General features: G+C 39.9%; 2 protein-coding genes across 2 annotated transcripts; both read right to left on the bottom strand.

The window, feature by feature from the left end:
* Positions 1-540: 540 nt before the first annotated feature.
* LOC145460567 (uncharacterized) lies at positions 541-3,723 on the bottom strand. The gene is made up of 2 exons (XM_081445420.1): positions 3,698-3,723; positions 541-2,406 (listed from the first exon to the last, which is right to left on the bottom strand). The coding sequence occupies exon 2, from the start codon at positions 2,375-2,377 to the stop codon at positions 932-934; it is 1,446 nt and encodes a 481-aa protein (XP_081301546.1). The 5' UTR covers positions 2,378-2,406; positions 3,698-3,723; the 3' UTR covers positions 541-931.
* Positions 3,724-7,763: 4,040 nt separating this feature from the next.
* Positions 7,764-16,903, bottom strand: LOC145460571 (serine/threonine-protein kinase pim-2-like). The gene is made up of 7 exons (XM_081445424.1): positions 16,530-16,903; positions 14,564-14,849; positions 14,358-14,458; positions 11,739-11,786; positions 10,568-10,928; positions 9,888-10,064; positions 7,764-9,284 (listed from the first exon to the last, which is right to left on the bottom strand). The coding sequence occupies exons 1-7, from the start codon at positions 16,629-16,631 to the stop codon at positions 9,079-9,081; spliced, it is 1,281 nt and encodes a 426-aa protein (XP_081301550.1). The 5' UTR covers positions 16,632-16,903; the 3' UTR covers positions 7,764-9,078.
* Positions 16,904-17,211: the final 308 nt, after the last annotated feature.

Below are 17,211 nucleotides of genomic sequence, written 5' to 3'. Positions count from 1 at the left end.
GTTCCAAATTTCTGATGCTAAACGGTAAACCTGTATAATAGTGGACTACCAAAGAACGAGTCAATGTCCTTACTAGAAAGTTTTTTATTAAAATGGCTAAATTACTTTACCAAACGTAGTGGTCTTAAGTTTATTAGAGCAGTGAAATTACGCGCTGTACGGCCAAACAATGTTCAACTAAATCATGCTCTCTGGCTTTCATGAGCACGGATAAAAACGTTAAAAATGCTAAAATTTTCAGTTTCAGAGAGCTCTGAAAGCTTTTGACTCTAAAATAAGGATCGAGGCAGAACTGATAACTGATCAAAGACTGATGGAAGGAGTTGAAGTTAATTATGCTTACGAAACTAGTAGAATTTTTTCAGTACAGCACGATTCCAGTATTCCACTGAAATAATCAAATATCAAATTTGACTGACTAAACCTACTAAGTTCATGCTTTTCAGAGCAACGTGGAAGACCATGCAGGTGAAAGTTTATATCTGGATTGAGTTAACACTACAGTCGTATCACCTTTCACCTTTCTCGTATCACGTTCCTATTGCGACTTTATCCGGTCTTGCTCTGTTGTTTTGAAAGTGTTCTAATCATATAAAGGACACTGAATCTAAGTAACTGCGAAATATAATAGTCAAAATAATGCTTAAATTGACAAATCAGAGTGCATGTGCACAGTCAATCAATCAATCAATCAATCAATCAATCAATAACTAATGACCCATGACTAATACCTCAGTGTACTTGCACACTACCAGTACACCTTTCTGATTGCTTCATTGCAAAATTTCTGTTTTGCTTCTTAACAATGAGATCGCTTTGTTTAGTAATTGTTGCTTTCACACCTGTCTACGGTCAAAATTAAAAGAAAAACACCGAATTAGAAAAAATTCAATCATGCCTAACTCACTCTCCAGTTGCTTTGCAAAGAGAGTCAGTTTTTCTTTTCCTGGCAATGTTGACACGCTTTGCAGCCAACAGTCAAACCAGCGGCAATCATTTGGGCCGTGGCATCACACGTCACGGGTATTGCTGGTGTGGCACTATGTGAAATGCCAACCTCATTGAGAACCACTTGGCACGAGCCACAAGGTTTCACTGGGACATTGTATACCCCTTTAACGCCTTTCATTTGTGCATATGCCTGCACTTTTATTTTACTGTTCTTTGCAAACAGCTGATCACCGGTTTTTTGCCGAAAATAACGTGTGTTATTCACAGCAACCTGCTCAGCACAGTTGCCATGCCCGACACCACGGACTTCCTCTGGGATGGAGTCTAAGACTCTGCTTTGCTTGCTGCCTAAAGTATCTTGCAGTTTAGCTCTTTTAGGTCCCCTCACAGATGAGGTACCATATGCATTGCCTTTCGCATCTTGGGTCACGGATGTTTTGGCTGGACGACTTTTTCTACTGCAATTTTTAAGTGACTCTTGAATGTCGACTCTTGCGGCTTCATTAGCAGCTTTAACGTCTGCTTTCTTGCCGGCGTCTTTTGGACTCCACACATCTGAAAATTCGCTGTTTCGTTTTGCTTTCCCTCCTTCAAATGAGAAGCTGTTTCGTCGTTCTGTTGTGGAAGAACGTTGAGGGAAAAACTCCGCTTCAGAGGAGGTCGATAAAGACTCTGAGTTTGCTCTTGCTCTCTTGGGCCTGTTGGCTTGCGCTTTAGCCTTTGAGGCAGCCCTCTTAGCAGCAATCCCATCGCTTACTCCTCCAACAACACCTCCAAACAAACCACTACCAACAATCGCACCAGCATCGTCTACTTTCCCTTTATCTATAACCTGCACCAGAGCTGTTGAGGCGGCCCCCGTCGCTCCACCAACTGTCGTCCCAGTAGCAACAGAAGCGGCGACACCATAGGGAGCTGCTAGCCCCCCAGTGGCTGCAGTGGCTGCTATCCCGGCAGCTGAAACACCAAACCTGAGTGCAGCCTTACCACAACCTTTTGCAAACTTTTTAGCTTCCTCATCGTCGCCAGCAATTTTTGCTCCAAGTGCTGCTATCCCGCCACCAATTAAACTGCTTTCTGCATAGGTCTCCCACCTTTTTTCTGCAGATTTGGTGTCTCCTCCACCTATCACATCTCCCAGGGACTCTCCACAAACAGCAAGCTCATGAAAAACGGGAACGTCACGCAGGAGCCCTCCCCCAAGCACCATCTTACCAGTTGCGCGACCCATACCTTTCAAGTACTCTTCTGCTTTATCCGGATTACCTTTGCATACTTCTGCAACACCGGCAACATAAGATCCAACAAAACTTTCTTGCGCGTATGTCTGCCATCTTTCTCGAGCTTTCTCTGGGTGCCCAGTAATGGCATCACCAAGTGATAAAAAACTGGTTCCCACTTCATGGACAACTGGAACGTTTCCCATTTTTCACTGTTTCTTTGTGTTTTTGCAAACTAGAGGACAAAGAGGAAGAGAAGAAAAAACAAGCATTACTTACAGATCCCCTTTTTGAAAAAAAATATTTGACAATTATCGGACGACATTGAGCAGAAATGTCGTGATTGCCAGAGCAGTTCAATTATTTGCCGCCGCAGAAGACTGAGGCAAATATTTGATCTACAAGACACTGACAAATCAGAATGTTTTGGGATAACCGAGTTGAGTGATTATTTTATTATTCGATCGCCAGGTTTGTTTTTCTTAACTATTTTAGGCAAAAAGCTCCGGCCATGTGTCTAGCCGATCTCAGGGCGAACAAGAGTGAACAAAGCGTTCTCATAATTTTACTACGACCCTGAAAACCGGCGTGAAAGGCGCTAGAGATAAAAGGAGTCGTGGGCTTTCCGCCATTCGCGCTCCACGCTCTCCCACGAGCGTACGTCTCGCTCGGTTGATTTTCCCCTTCACTTTGGCATAAAATTTCACCAGAAGCGCGAGAGAATAACGCTTTTCAGTCTCGATCGATATTATCGTTTTAGGTAAATGAGATTCACCACACAGTTGCTGGAAATACATTGATGCGACATGTGAGTTTTGTTTTAATAGTGATCATGTTAATTTATTTCGAGTGTCAACTGTCTTCTGTTATCACATCTGAATAGGAAAGGTCAGCAAGAGGGTTTTCCCCTTTTCACTTTCACATCTTCGTCGCCGCTTCAGTGGCGAATATTTTTACAGCACCCAAGCAAGTAAAGACATAAAAATAAATACCTTTCCTACTTAACTGATAAGAGCAACAAAGACATTAAAAGAAAGTCATACTTGTTAAAAGCGGAAGTCGTAGTCTACGTTGGAAAACCTTTTCAACACGCTTTCATCGAACGTTTTCTTGGAAAGACATGTTTTCTCCAATATCCCCGCCTGGCCGGCAAAGCATGGTAAAAAGCCTTCTGGGAAGTGGTTATCAGGACGAATGCCCACAATCGATTTTCACAATTTACAATTCAATTCACTGCTTCCAGTACAGGCCTGTCGACTGCCTGATTTCTTCTTGGTTTGTAGTTCATGCTCATCTAATTTACTGACTGTAAATATGAACAATACACAACAAGGTATCGGGTCCGTATTATTCAGTTTGGAACGGTGTAAACATCAACGCTGTACTTAAAAATCACGTCAACACTACACCACATTAAAAAAGCCTACTGTATTTCGAAAGAGACTCTTCACGTCTTCACTGAGGACAATCGATTTTGATCGCCTCGAGATCATAAATCAAAACACCACGAGCAAAAAGAATCTTACCTTCTCTTTAAAGTCGAACGACCAACAGTGAGTCTGCAGATACTGATTCGATGATTCGAAGAAACGAAAATTGATAAGGTTAAAAAAAAACCCACGTGATGTAAATCAACAACCAATCAGATGTCTAGAAGTTCCTTTTGCGTGTCCCAACACGTCATGTAATTGAATTTGTTTTCTCGTGATGTGTCTGCTTGAATGGTAATGTTCCATGAACGACAAAACTACAGCTCCCATTGCTCAACTCAAACTTAACTTTGCAATAGAATGTGTCCCTTCAAATAAAAACCACCGACCATGATTATACCGTTTCCTCCGTTACAAATAGCTGAATCATGGTGGGCAGGGGTTAGTTGAACTCTGAAGACTGTTTTCCTCCCTCAAGTGAAACTGACATTGAATTTCTAGATAAACAGGTTTAATGCTATACAACGCTAACCCTATCCAATCCCGCGAAGACACTCTATTCTAAGCGGGTTCATCCACACAACTTTTAGGCGTGTAGATAGAAGCTAAGTAGAAAATATATTCAACCCTTTCTTATTTCATTGATAAGGGAAGCAAAGACATAAAGACAAAGCAGTAAGTATTGTAAGAGAAAAACTGTAATCGTTATAGTATAACTTTATCAACATGCCACTGCTTATTCCTGGAAAGACGTGTTGATATTGTGTTGGTCTCAGGAAATGTAACACCAGTAGAACATTTAAACAAAGGTTTTAAGAGCGCGTCCGCGTAAGAACCACTCACTGAAGTTTCGATAGAAAACAGATTTCCTTTATATTTTCTGTACAAGACAAGCAACATATACAATGTACAAAAATGGTGTCTATTTGGGCTGATTCGCTTGTTTTTTTTTCTTTCAAGAATAGTTTTTTAAAGCCACCTCAAAAAGCACATAACACTGGAAATTAAAACACAAGATTTCTTTCCATGAAGTCCTTTTTCCTATCTTTAGCGTTGAACGTTGACAAAAGATTATCTATGTTTTGGGCTTTTGATAGGATTTACCTAAATACTAACTGTAGCGGTTTCTCTCGAGCCCACCCATTTATGCGACATGTGAGTTTTGTCTTAGCACTGGTGATCAAGTATTAACTGTCTTCTGTTGTCACATCTGAATATGAAAGGTCAGCAGGGGCTTTTCCCCCTTTCACTTTCACATCTTCGCCCACGCTCCAGTGGCGAATATTTTTACAGCACCCAAGCAAGTAAAGACATAAAAATAAATACCTTTCCTACTTAACTGATAAGAGCAACAAGGACATTAAAAGAAAGTCATACTTGTTAAAAGCGGAAGTCGTAGTCTACGTTGGAAAACCTCATCAACACGCTTTCATCGAACGTTTTCTTGGAAAGACATGTTTTCTCCAATATCCTCGCATGGCCGGTGACGCATGGCAAAAAGTCTTCAAGGAAGTGGATTATCAGGACGAATGCCCCCAATCGATTTGCACAAATCACAATTCAATTCATTGCCTCTATTACAGGCCTGTCGACTGCCTGATTTCTTCTTCGTTTGTAGTTCATGCTCGTCTAATTTACTTACAGTAAATATGAACAATATACAACAAGGTATCGGGTCTGTATTATTTGGAACGGTGTAAACATCAACGCTGTACTTAAAAATCCCGTCAACACTACACCACATTAAAAAAGCCTACTGTATTTCGAAAGAGACTCTTCACGTCTTCACTGAGGACAATCGATTTTGATCGCCTCGAGATCATAAATCAAAAAAACCACGAGCAAAAAGAATCTTACCTTCTCTTTAAAGTCGAACGACCAACAGTCTGCAGATACTGATTCGATGATTCGAAGAAACGAAAATTGATAAGGTTAAAAAAAAAAACCCACGTGATGTAAATCAACAACCAATCAGATGTCTAGAAGTTCCTTTTGCGTGTCCCAACACGTCATGTAATTGAATTTGTTTTCTCGTGATGTGTCTGCTTGAATGGTAATATTCCATGAGCGACAAAACTACAGCTCCCATTGCTCAACTCAAACTTAACTTTGCAATAGAATGTGCCCCTTCAAATAAAAACCACCGACCATGATTATACCGTTTCCTCCGTTACAAATAGCTGAATCATGGTGGGCAGGAGTTAGTTGAACTCTGAAGACTGTTTTCCTCCCTCAAGTGAAACTAACATTGAATTTCTAGATAAACAGGTTTAATGCTATACAACGCTAACCCTATCCAATCCCGCGAAGACACTCTATTCTAAGTGGGTTCATCCACACAACTTTTAGGCGTGTAGATAGAAGCTAAGTAGAAAATATTCAACCCTTTCTTATTTCATTGATAAGGGAAGCAAAGACATAAAGACAAAGCAGTAAGTATTGTAAGAGAAAAACTGTAATCGTTATAGTATAACTTTATCAACATGCCACTGCTTATTCCTGGAAAGACGTGTTGATATCGTGTTGGTCTCAGGAAATGTAACACCAGTAGAACATTTAAACAAAGGTTTTAAGAGCGCGTCCGCGTAAGAACCACTCACTGAAGTTTCGATAGAAAACAGATCGATTTCCTTTATATTTTCTGTACAAGACAAGCAACATATACAATGTACAAAAATGGTGTCTATTTGGGCTGATTCGCTTCTTTTTTTCTTTCAAGAATGGTTTTTTAAAGCCACCTCAAAAAGCACATAAAACTGAAAATTAAAACACAAGATTTCTTTCCATGAAGTCCTTTTTCCTATCTTTAGCGTTGAACGTTGAAAAAAGATTATTTATGTTTTGGGCTTTTGATAGGATTTACCTAAATACTAACTGTAGCGGTTTCTCTCGAGCCCACCCATTTATGCGACATGTGAGTTTTGTCTTAACACTGGTGGTCAAGTATTAACTGTCTTCTGTTGTCACATCTGAATATGAAAGGTCAGCAGGGGCTTTTCCCCCTTTCACTTTCACATCTTCGCCCACGCTCCAGTGGCGAATATTTTTACAGCACCCAAGCAAGTAAAGACATAAAAATAAATACCTTTCCTACTTAACTGATAAGAGCAACAAGGACATTAAAAGAAAGTCATACTTGTTAAAAGCGGAAGTCGTAGTCTACGTTGGAAAACCTCATCAACACGCTTTCATCGAACGTTTTCTTGGAAAGACATGTTTTCTCCAATATCCTCGCATGGCCGGTGACGCATGGCAAAAAAACCTTCAAGGAAGTGGATCATCAGGACGAATGCCCATAATCGATTTTCACAATTCACAATTCAATTCATTGCTTCCACTACAGGCCTGTCGACTACTTGATTTGTTCTTCGTTTGTAGTCAGTTCATGTTCATGCAATTTACTGAGGGCAAATATGAACAATACACAACAAGGTATCGGGTCTGTATTATTTGGAACGGTGTAATCATCAATGCTGTACTTAAAAGTCACGTCAACACTAGACCGCATTAAAAAAGCATACTGTATTTCGAAAGAGACCCTTCACGTCTTACCGAGGACAATCGATTTTGATGGCCTCGAGATCATAAATCAAAAAACCACGAGCAAAAAGAATCTTACCATCCCTTTAAAGTCGAACGACCAACAGTCTGGAGATACTGATTCGATGATTCGAATAAACGAAAATTGATAAGGTAAACAAAAACCCACGTGATGTAAATCAACAACCAATCAGATGTCTAGAAGTTCCTTTTGCCTGTCCTAACACGTTATGTAACTGAATTTGTTTTCTCGTGATGTGTACGAGTTAATTGTGTCTGCTTGAATGGTAATATTCCATGAACGACAAAACTACAGCTCCCATTGCTTCGATTGCTCGACTCAAACTTTTGCAATATAATGTGTCCATTCAAATGAAAACCACTGAACATGAACGCTTTATTTTGAATTTTTTTTAGAATTTTTTTTAAAGCCACCTCAAAAAGCACATACCGAAAATTAAAACACAAGATTCCGTTTTCAAATTTCTCCGGCCTAGTATGGACGGGGCCTAAAGGTCTGGATGGTGTTTATCTGACAACTGAGAATTGGCTTAAACTTTAACTGTCAGCTGACACGTGGAGTAACTTTGGAAAGTTGTTATAAAAGCACTTAAGAGGTGACACAAACTTACAGAACACAAATCGTAAAATGTTTCTTGCTCATTTCAGACAGCACTTTTTGTGATATTTATGGTGTTAAAAATGACGGAACTATTTTTGTAGTAGGCGCAATAAGTATGATTTTTTATTAAAAACAATTACTGTCAGTCTTGTTCACCGTCGTTTTCTCTGATGGTCCCATAAGATTGGGATCACAGTTGCTGGGCCCAAGACTGTATCAAGGAAGTTATTAACCACTTTGAGTAAGTGATACAGGAGAAATTGCAAGGAAGTGGCATTTCCCCTGCAAGGCCCCCCGCCCTCCCCCGCGACCCATTTTACCGGCAGCTAATTGGAGTTTCTCGTTCCCAGATCTCTCTCAACACTAGTGATCTGATTCTCAATGCTAACTGGACAGGCGAAAGGAAACATATTTGACGTTTTACAATCATCGATGAAAAACATCACATACAAACTTTTCTTGCAAATCTTTATTTTATACAAACTTTTCTCGCTCGATGTAAAACCGCTTTTCTCGACAGATACTTCGGCTACCTCGCTTATAACTCCAACAAGTGTACCTCCCGGTTTCAGCCGGGAAATCTTCGCACCCGAATAGTTTTCGGCAAATCTTCGCGCTCGAATAGTTACCGATTCCCTAACCTCCTATCAAGACATCGCCGGCACGTCAGCGGGACGTTATAAGACGACGTCTTGTTGTCTGGCAACTTGGTAAAGTTAGGGAGGCCACTAACAGCCCTGAATTTCTGTTTTCCATCCTTTCGGAACAGGATTAAAACAAGTTTGGAAACATATAGTATCTACAACAGCTCTAGTTCAAGTGAGTTCCTTTGGTTAGAACATGCCGTTGTCTCGACTTTAATAAGAATACAGGATGTCCCTTTTGGGAACTTCGCGGCCGTCCTTTTAGTTTTCTAGCCAGGGCTTCATATTTCTAGACTCAATTGATTCACATTAGCCGGCACCGCTGTTATTTTGCCATCACGACGATACAGCTCCGAGACTTATCAATCATTCTAGAAGAAAACCAAAGAAGACACGGCTGCCATCCACTCAGCAGAACATGCTGTCAATAGACGCGGAGGCTCCTGTAGAATTTCGCGTTTATAACAGAGTACGATCTGGTTTGTAAATCTGTCATACTCTGTTGTATTCATGCACGTGACCCGCATATGTTTGAGCACGTGCGTTACACATACACTGTCCATATTGCACGTGCTTAGGTTGCTCCTCGCCAGACTTAATTAGGAGAAACTGTTTACCGTGGTCCAGAGCAGGTGATTTATAAGATAACTCTTTCATCCTCTGGTCTTAGCTTAAAGAGCTGATCCTCGATGCGGTTGCCGCTCTCGCCTCTCTCCAAGGCTCTCCCCAGGAATAGGAACGCTTTGACACAGTCTCCTGTCGGAGGGGCGGTGTTTGTGTCTATGGGGCTGAAGCCAAGGATGTTCTATTATCACCTCCAAAGAGGGTCTGTAAGAAGGGTGCTTGGCTAAAAGACATCGCAGAATATCTTGCAAGTCTGTATAGAAGGATACAAATAGACATCAGATTTTTGACATAACACTCTCTTTTACCCTGACTTTTCTTGTTTCGCTTCTTTTAATTGTTCCTACCCTGTAGTTCTCCTTATCTCCCCGGCCTGGTTACCACTTGTTATTTCTCCAACCCTTCATTTTTCTTTTTATTATTTTAGTTGCCAACGCCCATAGACCCTTTTTATAAATGGCGCCTAAATTTGAATAACAATACTTTGTACATCCTTTTATTGCCATTTATGCAAAGGGTCTATATTTTCCTCTACATTACTAAACATCAATTGCTTTATATCTCCGTCCTTATGTCCCCTTTTAGCAGGCAGCTAGCAGGCGTAAAATGGAGGAGACGGTAAGAGAGAGAGTGAAGATGTATGGAGGGGGGAATGGGTGAGAAAAAGAACGCGTTGCGTTACCTTAGCTTCTACCCACGCGTTTTCCGCCTCCCGCCTACACAATCCCTGTCTACGCCTACAGTGCAAGCTAGTTACTTTCCCTCATGTATTCCTTCTTTTCCTTCTTGTGTATTACCACGATTACTTTCCACTGAGAATCGCCATTTCTCTGATGTGAATCTGTTTTTTTCTTACCTTTACTAACATCATCCGAGAAATTCAGCTCTGCTCTGACGATCTCCACTTCATTCGAAAAAGGAACGTCGCCCGTGATCATGTTGTGCAGCAGTATCCCCAGTGACCACACAGTAGCTGGGCGTGCGTAGTAGCGATGAAAGCGGAACCATTCTGGAGGACAATACGCTCGGGTTCCTAGAGCAAGAAACACAATGACAGGTGCGTTTGTACGTGTGCTACATCGTATTTCCTTCAATTTTATTAATATTTTTTCCCTTCAGCTTAAGCAGCTAATATGCTACTTATTAACTGGGGTGCATATCATGAAAGAGATGTTGTTTTAGTGTTAGAAAGAACATTTCCAAGAAATAAATGAACTGTTCGTAAATTAACTCGATAGTCGGGCATTTGTTACCATGCAATCATTCAGTTTACCACGTTTCCTTTGAGCTTTTTACTACTTCTTTAAGCATCCATTGAATGTATTGGCAATCTCTTTTAAGTCACGTGGTACAGAAAACTGTCCCTCGTTATCTGGATGACGTCACCCTTTGCATTCGTTTTTGTTTAAAACCGCGTTCCAATGTATGCATCACGTTTCTTGTGACAGCATGAATCGCGATTTCGTTAGAGTTTGCATCGTGACTGTGTCACAATTTCAACGACGATTGCGTGACATTATTCTCAGTCATACTCACCTTCGTAATCAGTGTATAAGGTGTTCTCCAGCAGCGTGCCTGAGCCAAAATCGAGCAATTTCACCTGACCTGTCATGGAATCCAGCAAGATATTCTCGTCCTTGATATCACGATGGAAGATTCCTTTTGATTCGCAGTACATGACCGCCTCCACAACTTGGCGAAAAATACTCTTCGCCTCGCTTTCCTCCAATCGACGCTTTTCTGTGATGTAGTCAAACAGATCCTTGTGGTACTGCGGCCGTTCCAACACCATCACATAGGCCTGCGCATGCTCGAAGTAGTCGAGTAGTTTGATGACGTTAGGGTGGTCAAGGAAGCGGTGGAGGTGAACTTCCATTGGAATTGGGACTTCATTTTCCTGTAAAAATCAAAGACGAACAAAAGCCGCAGGCAGCTTAGCGTAACGGTGGAGAGGGAGCTGGGACCACAGTTTGGAGAGGAGAAGAGAGAACACTGGGGACGATTTTGGGGGCTCTTTCTTGGTGTAGAAGTCGGACAGTTGACATGAAACAATAGAGAACAAAAGGACAAAAGAACGAAGAAAGCAATGAAAACAATGAGTTTCTGAGGCGCTTTTCTGTGACGTGTCCTGTGTCTTCTACACCAATTACAAGGAGCCGTTTTTTGTCTTCTCCAAGCCTATTAGTTTTAGGCTAAGTTACTAGTAGAAAAGGCCATAAACTCCCGCAGGATGCCTCAATTCTCTGTGTATAATTTTTGGCCGGGCTTACAGAACACTGAGAAGAGAGAATCCAAAGAAATCTGCTTTCGCAACACCGTGACTGTCGATCCATGTTCTCTCTATTTGTAATTCTCACTATTTAGTCACTTTATAATCTGCTAATATTGTGAGGAGAATTTACAAGCTGATTACTTACTCTTGGAAGGGCAAGTTAAATCGGACCACGGCAGTAGAAAAACTGTTTATATTATCAATTTTGATTGATGGTTGTTTTTAATGTTTTAAGACCTGTGTCGAATGGTTCATTTGTCTTAGTTTTTTATTCATGATCTCAGTACCAAACTAGCCAAAATATGGCGAAGAAAGAATTTATTTTTATCTTTTTCCAGTTAAATATGAACTGACACCTTCAGTACACTTTGATGCAAATGAAATGAAATATTTTTGTTACTATACGAAGATGCTCAAAGCTTTGCATTAACATACCTCTTCAAAAGAGTACACATTGCACTTGGGAATAACCTTGATTGCCACCTAGGAAATGAGAGAAATATCACTCACTTATTTAGTCAATAAACTTGGTGTAAAACCCTTGAAATATAAGCAAAACACTGGGCAAGTAATTAGTCATTTAACACTTTGCCTAGAGAGGAAACGTCGAATGAAACGTGCGTAATAAAGGACAGGGAAAGAAAAAGAGTAAAAACAAATCAAACGTAAATAGAAGAGTCATTTCTTGTTTTTCTCGTTTTTTCTTCGTCGTTTCTTGCGTGCAACTGCAGGTAATTCCGAACGGGCAAGAAAGCGCCATCTTGCCCGCTCGGGTAGCCAATCACAGCGTAGGATTTGGTTCATCTTACCCGCTGACGGAGTAGCAGTCCTGACCAGGGAAAATATTCGTTGAAAGTTGTAAGTACATTTTGAACAGATTTCCTTGTGGCCGCCGCGTGCCTAAGGGATCTCGCAATCACTTTGAGCAATTTACCTCCCGGCCACAAAATATCGATTCTCTTTACTGAATATCATTCATTTCTTTCGCTGACAGTTTGAGAATTTGGTGATTTATCAAAACAAGATCCCGCAACTGACAATTATACAATTCTCTTTGTTTGCCATGTCACCTGCCAAATATACAGCACTGGCAGCTTGGAAAAGTTGAATCAATTAATCAACCTGGTGATCGATTGTAATACAAGAGAAATATCAGGATGTCCGTAGGCCTTTCCTCGAATATCACGTAACATTGCCTGAATGTTTTACCGGAAGTTCTCAAACAATCTTCTAAACATCACAAAAAATTCTAAATATTTAGAAAAACCCTCTAAATATCCCCTTATTTTTTGGTTTAAAAATGAACCGATTTTGAATCGATTAGGCAAAAAAAAAATTGAAAATTTTTGCAGTAGTAAAAGTAGAGGAAGAAGATTCAGGCACCTCGATGTTACCGGCGTCCGTCATTTTGGAAAACTGAGGCCGTTTGAGCTTGTAGTGATATGAAATTATTGAAGTACATTTTTCAGTTGGGATATCGCTGAACTGGGTTGTTTCTGGGATAAAACTGAATATTGCCTCAGGAAAATTCGCGAGGAAAATACAGGACTCAGTCAAAAAGCTACGAAAATTTCTAAATATCCCTAAATAATAGAAATATCTTTAACTATTTTCTAAATATCTTGGAAACTTCTAAACATCCCAAAAAAATATCCGGATATTTGTAGAAAGGCCTAGATGTCCCAAAGGCTTTATGACTCAAACATGCACGTGATTTATTCAAATTAAAGAAAAATTTGAAATAAGACATTCGACGAACAAAAGCAAAAATGAAATAAAAGAAATTATTGTTCAGTCACTCCAAAAATGAAATTAAGTCAACTGAAATTACGGTTAGGAGAGACAAAATATTTCAAAAAATATAAAACTAAAATTTGACATGCATAAATTTAAAATGAAATAAAATATTTTTATTTCTGTTTCATTTTGCCTCGCACGTGAAGATATTTTAATTTAACAAAATGAAGCTGATTTAAAATCCGTCGTTGTTTCAATAAGCGCTATAAAGTATAAGCCAGCTATAACGCTCTCGACTGACTTAGCCAGCCAAATTCTGAAATACGGAAATTTTGAAGAACTATTAAAAAGCTCAATGTTATGAATTAGATAATAGCGTTTGACGCCTCGGGTGATAAGACTGTTCTAGTTGATTGCTTACCGTGCGAGATAATAGCCGTATTGACCAGCACTGAGGGAAACTTACAGCAGCATGCGTCTGTTATCATTATTTATTTTAAGGCTGTACTAGCCGCGCCAATTTGCTGAGGAACATGAGCATTCAGTTATAAGAAAAATAACTTCAGGCTGCCGTACACGTTTCAAAAAGGCATAAAACGAGGCTAAAAGCTGCTTAAATTTAATAACCCTTAGCAGGTGCCGAACGCTTCCGACTTTTTGTTATGGAGCCTTCGACATTTCAAGTCTAATTTTGATGTTTTCGTGGTACAAGCTTTCATACTAGTGCTTAACACCAATTTGTTTCATAAAGCGAGAAGCTTTTTCTACCAAACGCTGTTTATATTTAGATGCAAACAGTCCTCTTATTTTGCAAAAATAATAAAATTAAAACAAGAACATTCGTACAGGCAATACGGCATCTGTTGATCTCAACCAACATTATGTTTAAATGAGTTTAAAAACACCACGAAGACAAATACGCGTATGTTAAAAGGTTTTTATATGCTATTTTCGTTGTAAAAACTGAAAGAAAAATTTCCAAAGACCGCTCGAGCTGAACGATAAAAAAGCAGAAACGAATTTAGAATCCTTCGATTAGAGCGTTTGATCAGTATGACTGCATCAACACTTACATTTGATCAGAACACATGATCAGAATATTGGATCGGAACACTTGATCAATTGGAACATTAGGTTGTCATTGGATCTTGGATGCGGAGACTCCACTAGATTCTGCGGCTTTCATTTTAAACCATTGCGTCAGGGGAAACCATAATCTGTAGGCCATCAGGGGGGATCTAAAGCCCTATCTGCAGCCTACAGACATTGACTTCCCCGTGCCGAAATGATAACGAGAAACAAAAAAACCGCACTTACAGGTAGACCATCTCGGACTCGGGTTCCGGAATACACAACAGCAAATCCTCCTTGGCCAAGAAGTTGGTGCAGTTCATAAGTCTCATTGAAATGTTGTTCAACTGTGGGCGAAAAAACACCTATTAAAATGCTACTTTCTCTTTGAAATCGAATAAGGAAAATTAAAAATTGCTAACACATCATTTTGTATGCGAGATCGTATATACCTTTTTCATCCACGCTTGAAGCAGAGCTTTTTGATCCACGCGTTTTACAGGGGCTTCCAACAACCGCGTCAACCTTTGGCGGTACGTTACTCATATCTTCTCCGCCATTCTTTTTCTTTCGTATTTTCGCCACCTTGTTTGCAGACCTCTTGGCTGTGCGACAAATAACCGTCAGAAGCGAGGAAAAACGTTTCGCTGTGTCGCCCATTATTCCAATGAACTTGTCTTGTTCACCAGAATCCGAGTCCTCCAGGTTTTCACTCCTTGGACTCTCGCCTTGCGCGACCTGAGTGACGAAAGGTATATGTACACATCAAAACGTCGGTAGCACGGGTAACATGTCAAATACGAATATTTATATAACCCAGTAAATAACGCCTAAAGCAAAAAGTCTATGTGACTCATTATCCGCTTCCTCTCTACCAATAGCGTCGTCGGAAGAAAGCCCCCAATTTGTTCGGGCCGATCACACACCTTCTTAGTAGTGTCAGTGTGGACAATTGTACAATGAATATCAATTGTTTATCACATGCAAAGCCCTCCCGTGTGTTTGCCTTTGTTTGGCGCGAACACAATATTCGAAATCGGATATTCTTTGAAAATGAAAAGACAATAAAATATGGCGTCGGAAATTTAAGCTGAAATTTAATCGTGCGCGCTATTTTATCGCGAAACATGACATTTGTCGCGGTTCTACCACAATGTTTTTCTTCTTTCGCTCTTTGCGAAATCACGGAAGTAAGGCAGTCGTTTCGTCTTTTCTCAATCGTGTTCTCGGAAGGATTCTGTGAATAATTTAGGCCATTCTAGTCTGGTGGTAAAATAAAATAAAATTTCAAAGGAAAACCAGCTGGATGCAATTACTTGGTTCTTTTCTTAGCATTCATTGGCCGGTTTTCCACGATAAAAGCCACTTTGATCGCTCAGTTTTCTGAGCTGCATAATATAGTTTTGTCGTATACCCAATTTCCGTTGATTCTCTGCGTCTAAAAGTGAAAAAGAAAGCACGAAATACATCTGTTCATGTCAGCAAAATTGTGAATAATAAAAGCGTTTATTCGCTACCGAACGAAATTTATATTAATTTTGCAAAAAGTGCACGAGTCAAAATAAATTCCGCTTCACGTTTTATTTAATCTCGTACTACCCACATGCACTGATTGAAAAATAGTCGTTGAATGAAAAAGGAGAGAATTAAAAACAAGTGGTCTCTTGTACAGTTTTTCAAAACAATGTTTTACCTTTACTCACGGTAAAGAGACAAAAATACTGTAAAGCCACTGAATTACGTTCTCTATCGTTTGGCGTCGAATCGCTAAATTGTTTTTAGTTGTACTCACGCTTTTCATTAAAACACTGGCTCATTTTCGACAATCTCTATCGTTTGAAGGAGCGCTCCTTACTGCGAATCCTTTAAAAACAAGCCCTCGGGCGAAGAAAATAAGCCGTCCCAGGTTTCAGAATATTTCAATGATATATAATAAAGAACTGTGAAATTAAATCAAACACACACAGACCTAAAGCAATGTAAGCCGCGGCAATGTCCCTAGACTATCAGAATTTTAAACTAGTGTCATATCGCGAAGATTTGTTTCGTCTACGTGCTTCGAAACATGCCACAAAAAGATTGGCTTCAAAAAGTCCTTTTCTTTCTCAAAAATAATGCGGAGAAGCTGCATGGAACTAAAATAGAGGGTTCATCTGAAGAATCTTTCAAAAATGTGTATTTTTTTGTGGCTGCGGTGAAATTTTGCTAGGAGGGCAACCATGTTTGGGTATCATAGAACTGTATGGATGTTCGTGATTACGATAAATGAAGAACTTGTTTACAAAAGCTACAAACACAATCATGCAAATTCGATTGAAATGAACTAACTAACACTCTGATTTCGGTTTAGACTTCAATCTTTTCTTTGCTTTTTTTTTTTTTTTTTCAATTTACGGGAACTTTGAGTCAACACCTTACCTGTGAACGAGCTGCGTCGCTTTCCTTTTCCATGAGTCTCGATCGCTGATCTGCGGTAGTGCTCTCAGAAGCTAAAGGCGAAGCCCGCCTTTGCCGTGCCATACTGAGCTAACAAAGAATTTTAATTAACCCTGTTTCATCTTCGGCTGCTGTGGCATGGTCTTCTTTCCCGACGCTCCAAATCGCTTGAGCAAGCTTCTCAGGTCAGGGCATTGGGCGATTTAAGATCGACTGGAAGAGCGTGCGCACAGAATCAATTGTGATCAGAAAAAAAAGTACATTGTTGATCTTTATCCATAACCCGAAAAGCCAATCACACAAGCTAGACTTTGATAAAGTTTTGCCACTTATAAATTAGAAATGTCTTGGCTTTTATCTTGAATTTGATTTCTTTTATGGCTAAATGAGATTAGACGTGAACGAGAGAAAAACAGACAAACAAATGTCGACATACAATGTGGGAAAGCCTTGTAAAATCCTGCTCTCGCACGACGCAGAAGTATAGAGCTATTTTAATAGGTTCTTTCTTTCGGAGTTTTTCAATAGCTGGGGGTATTATTTTTCTGAACCATATCGTTGTTTCATATCGATTTATCTAACAAGGAGCACTGATTTTATTTGATTTAGTTCTGAGACCCGTCTATATCGTCGACAAATTGATATATTATATCCCAACACTGTT

This window comes from Orbicella franksi, chromosome 11 (assembly GCF_964199315.1).
Source record: "Orbicella franksi chromosome 11, jaOrbFran1.1, whole genome shotgun sequence".
Classification (NCBI taxonomy): Eukaryota; Metazoa; Cnidaria; class Anthozoa; order Scleractinia; family Merulinidae; genus Orbicella; species Orbicella franksi.
This window is presented reverse-complemented; position numbering and strand designations above follow the sequence as displayed.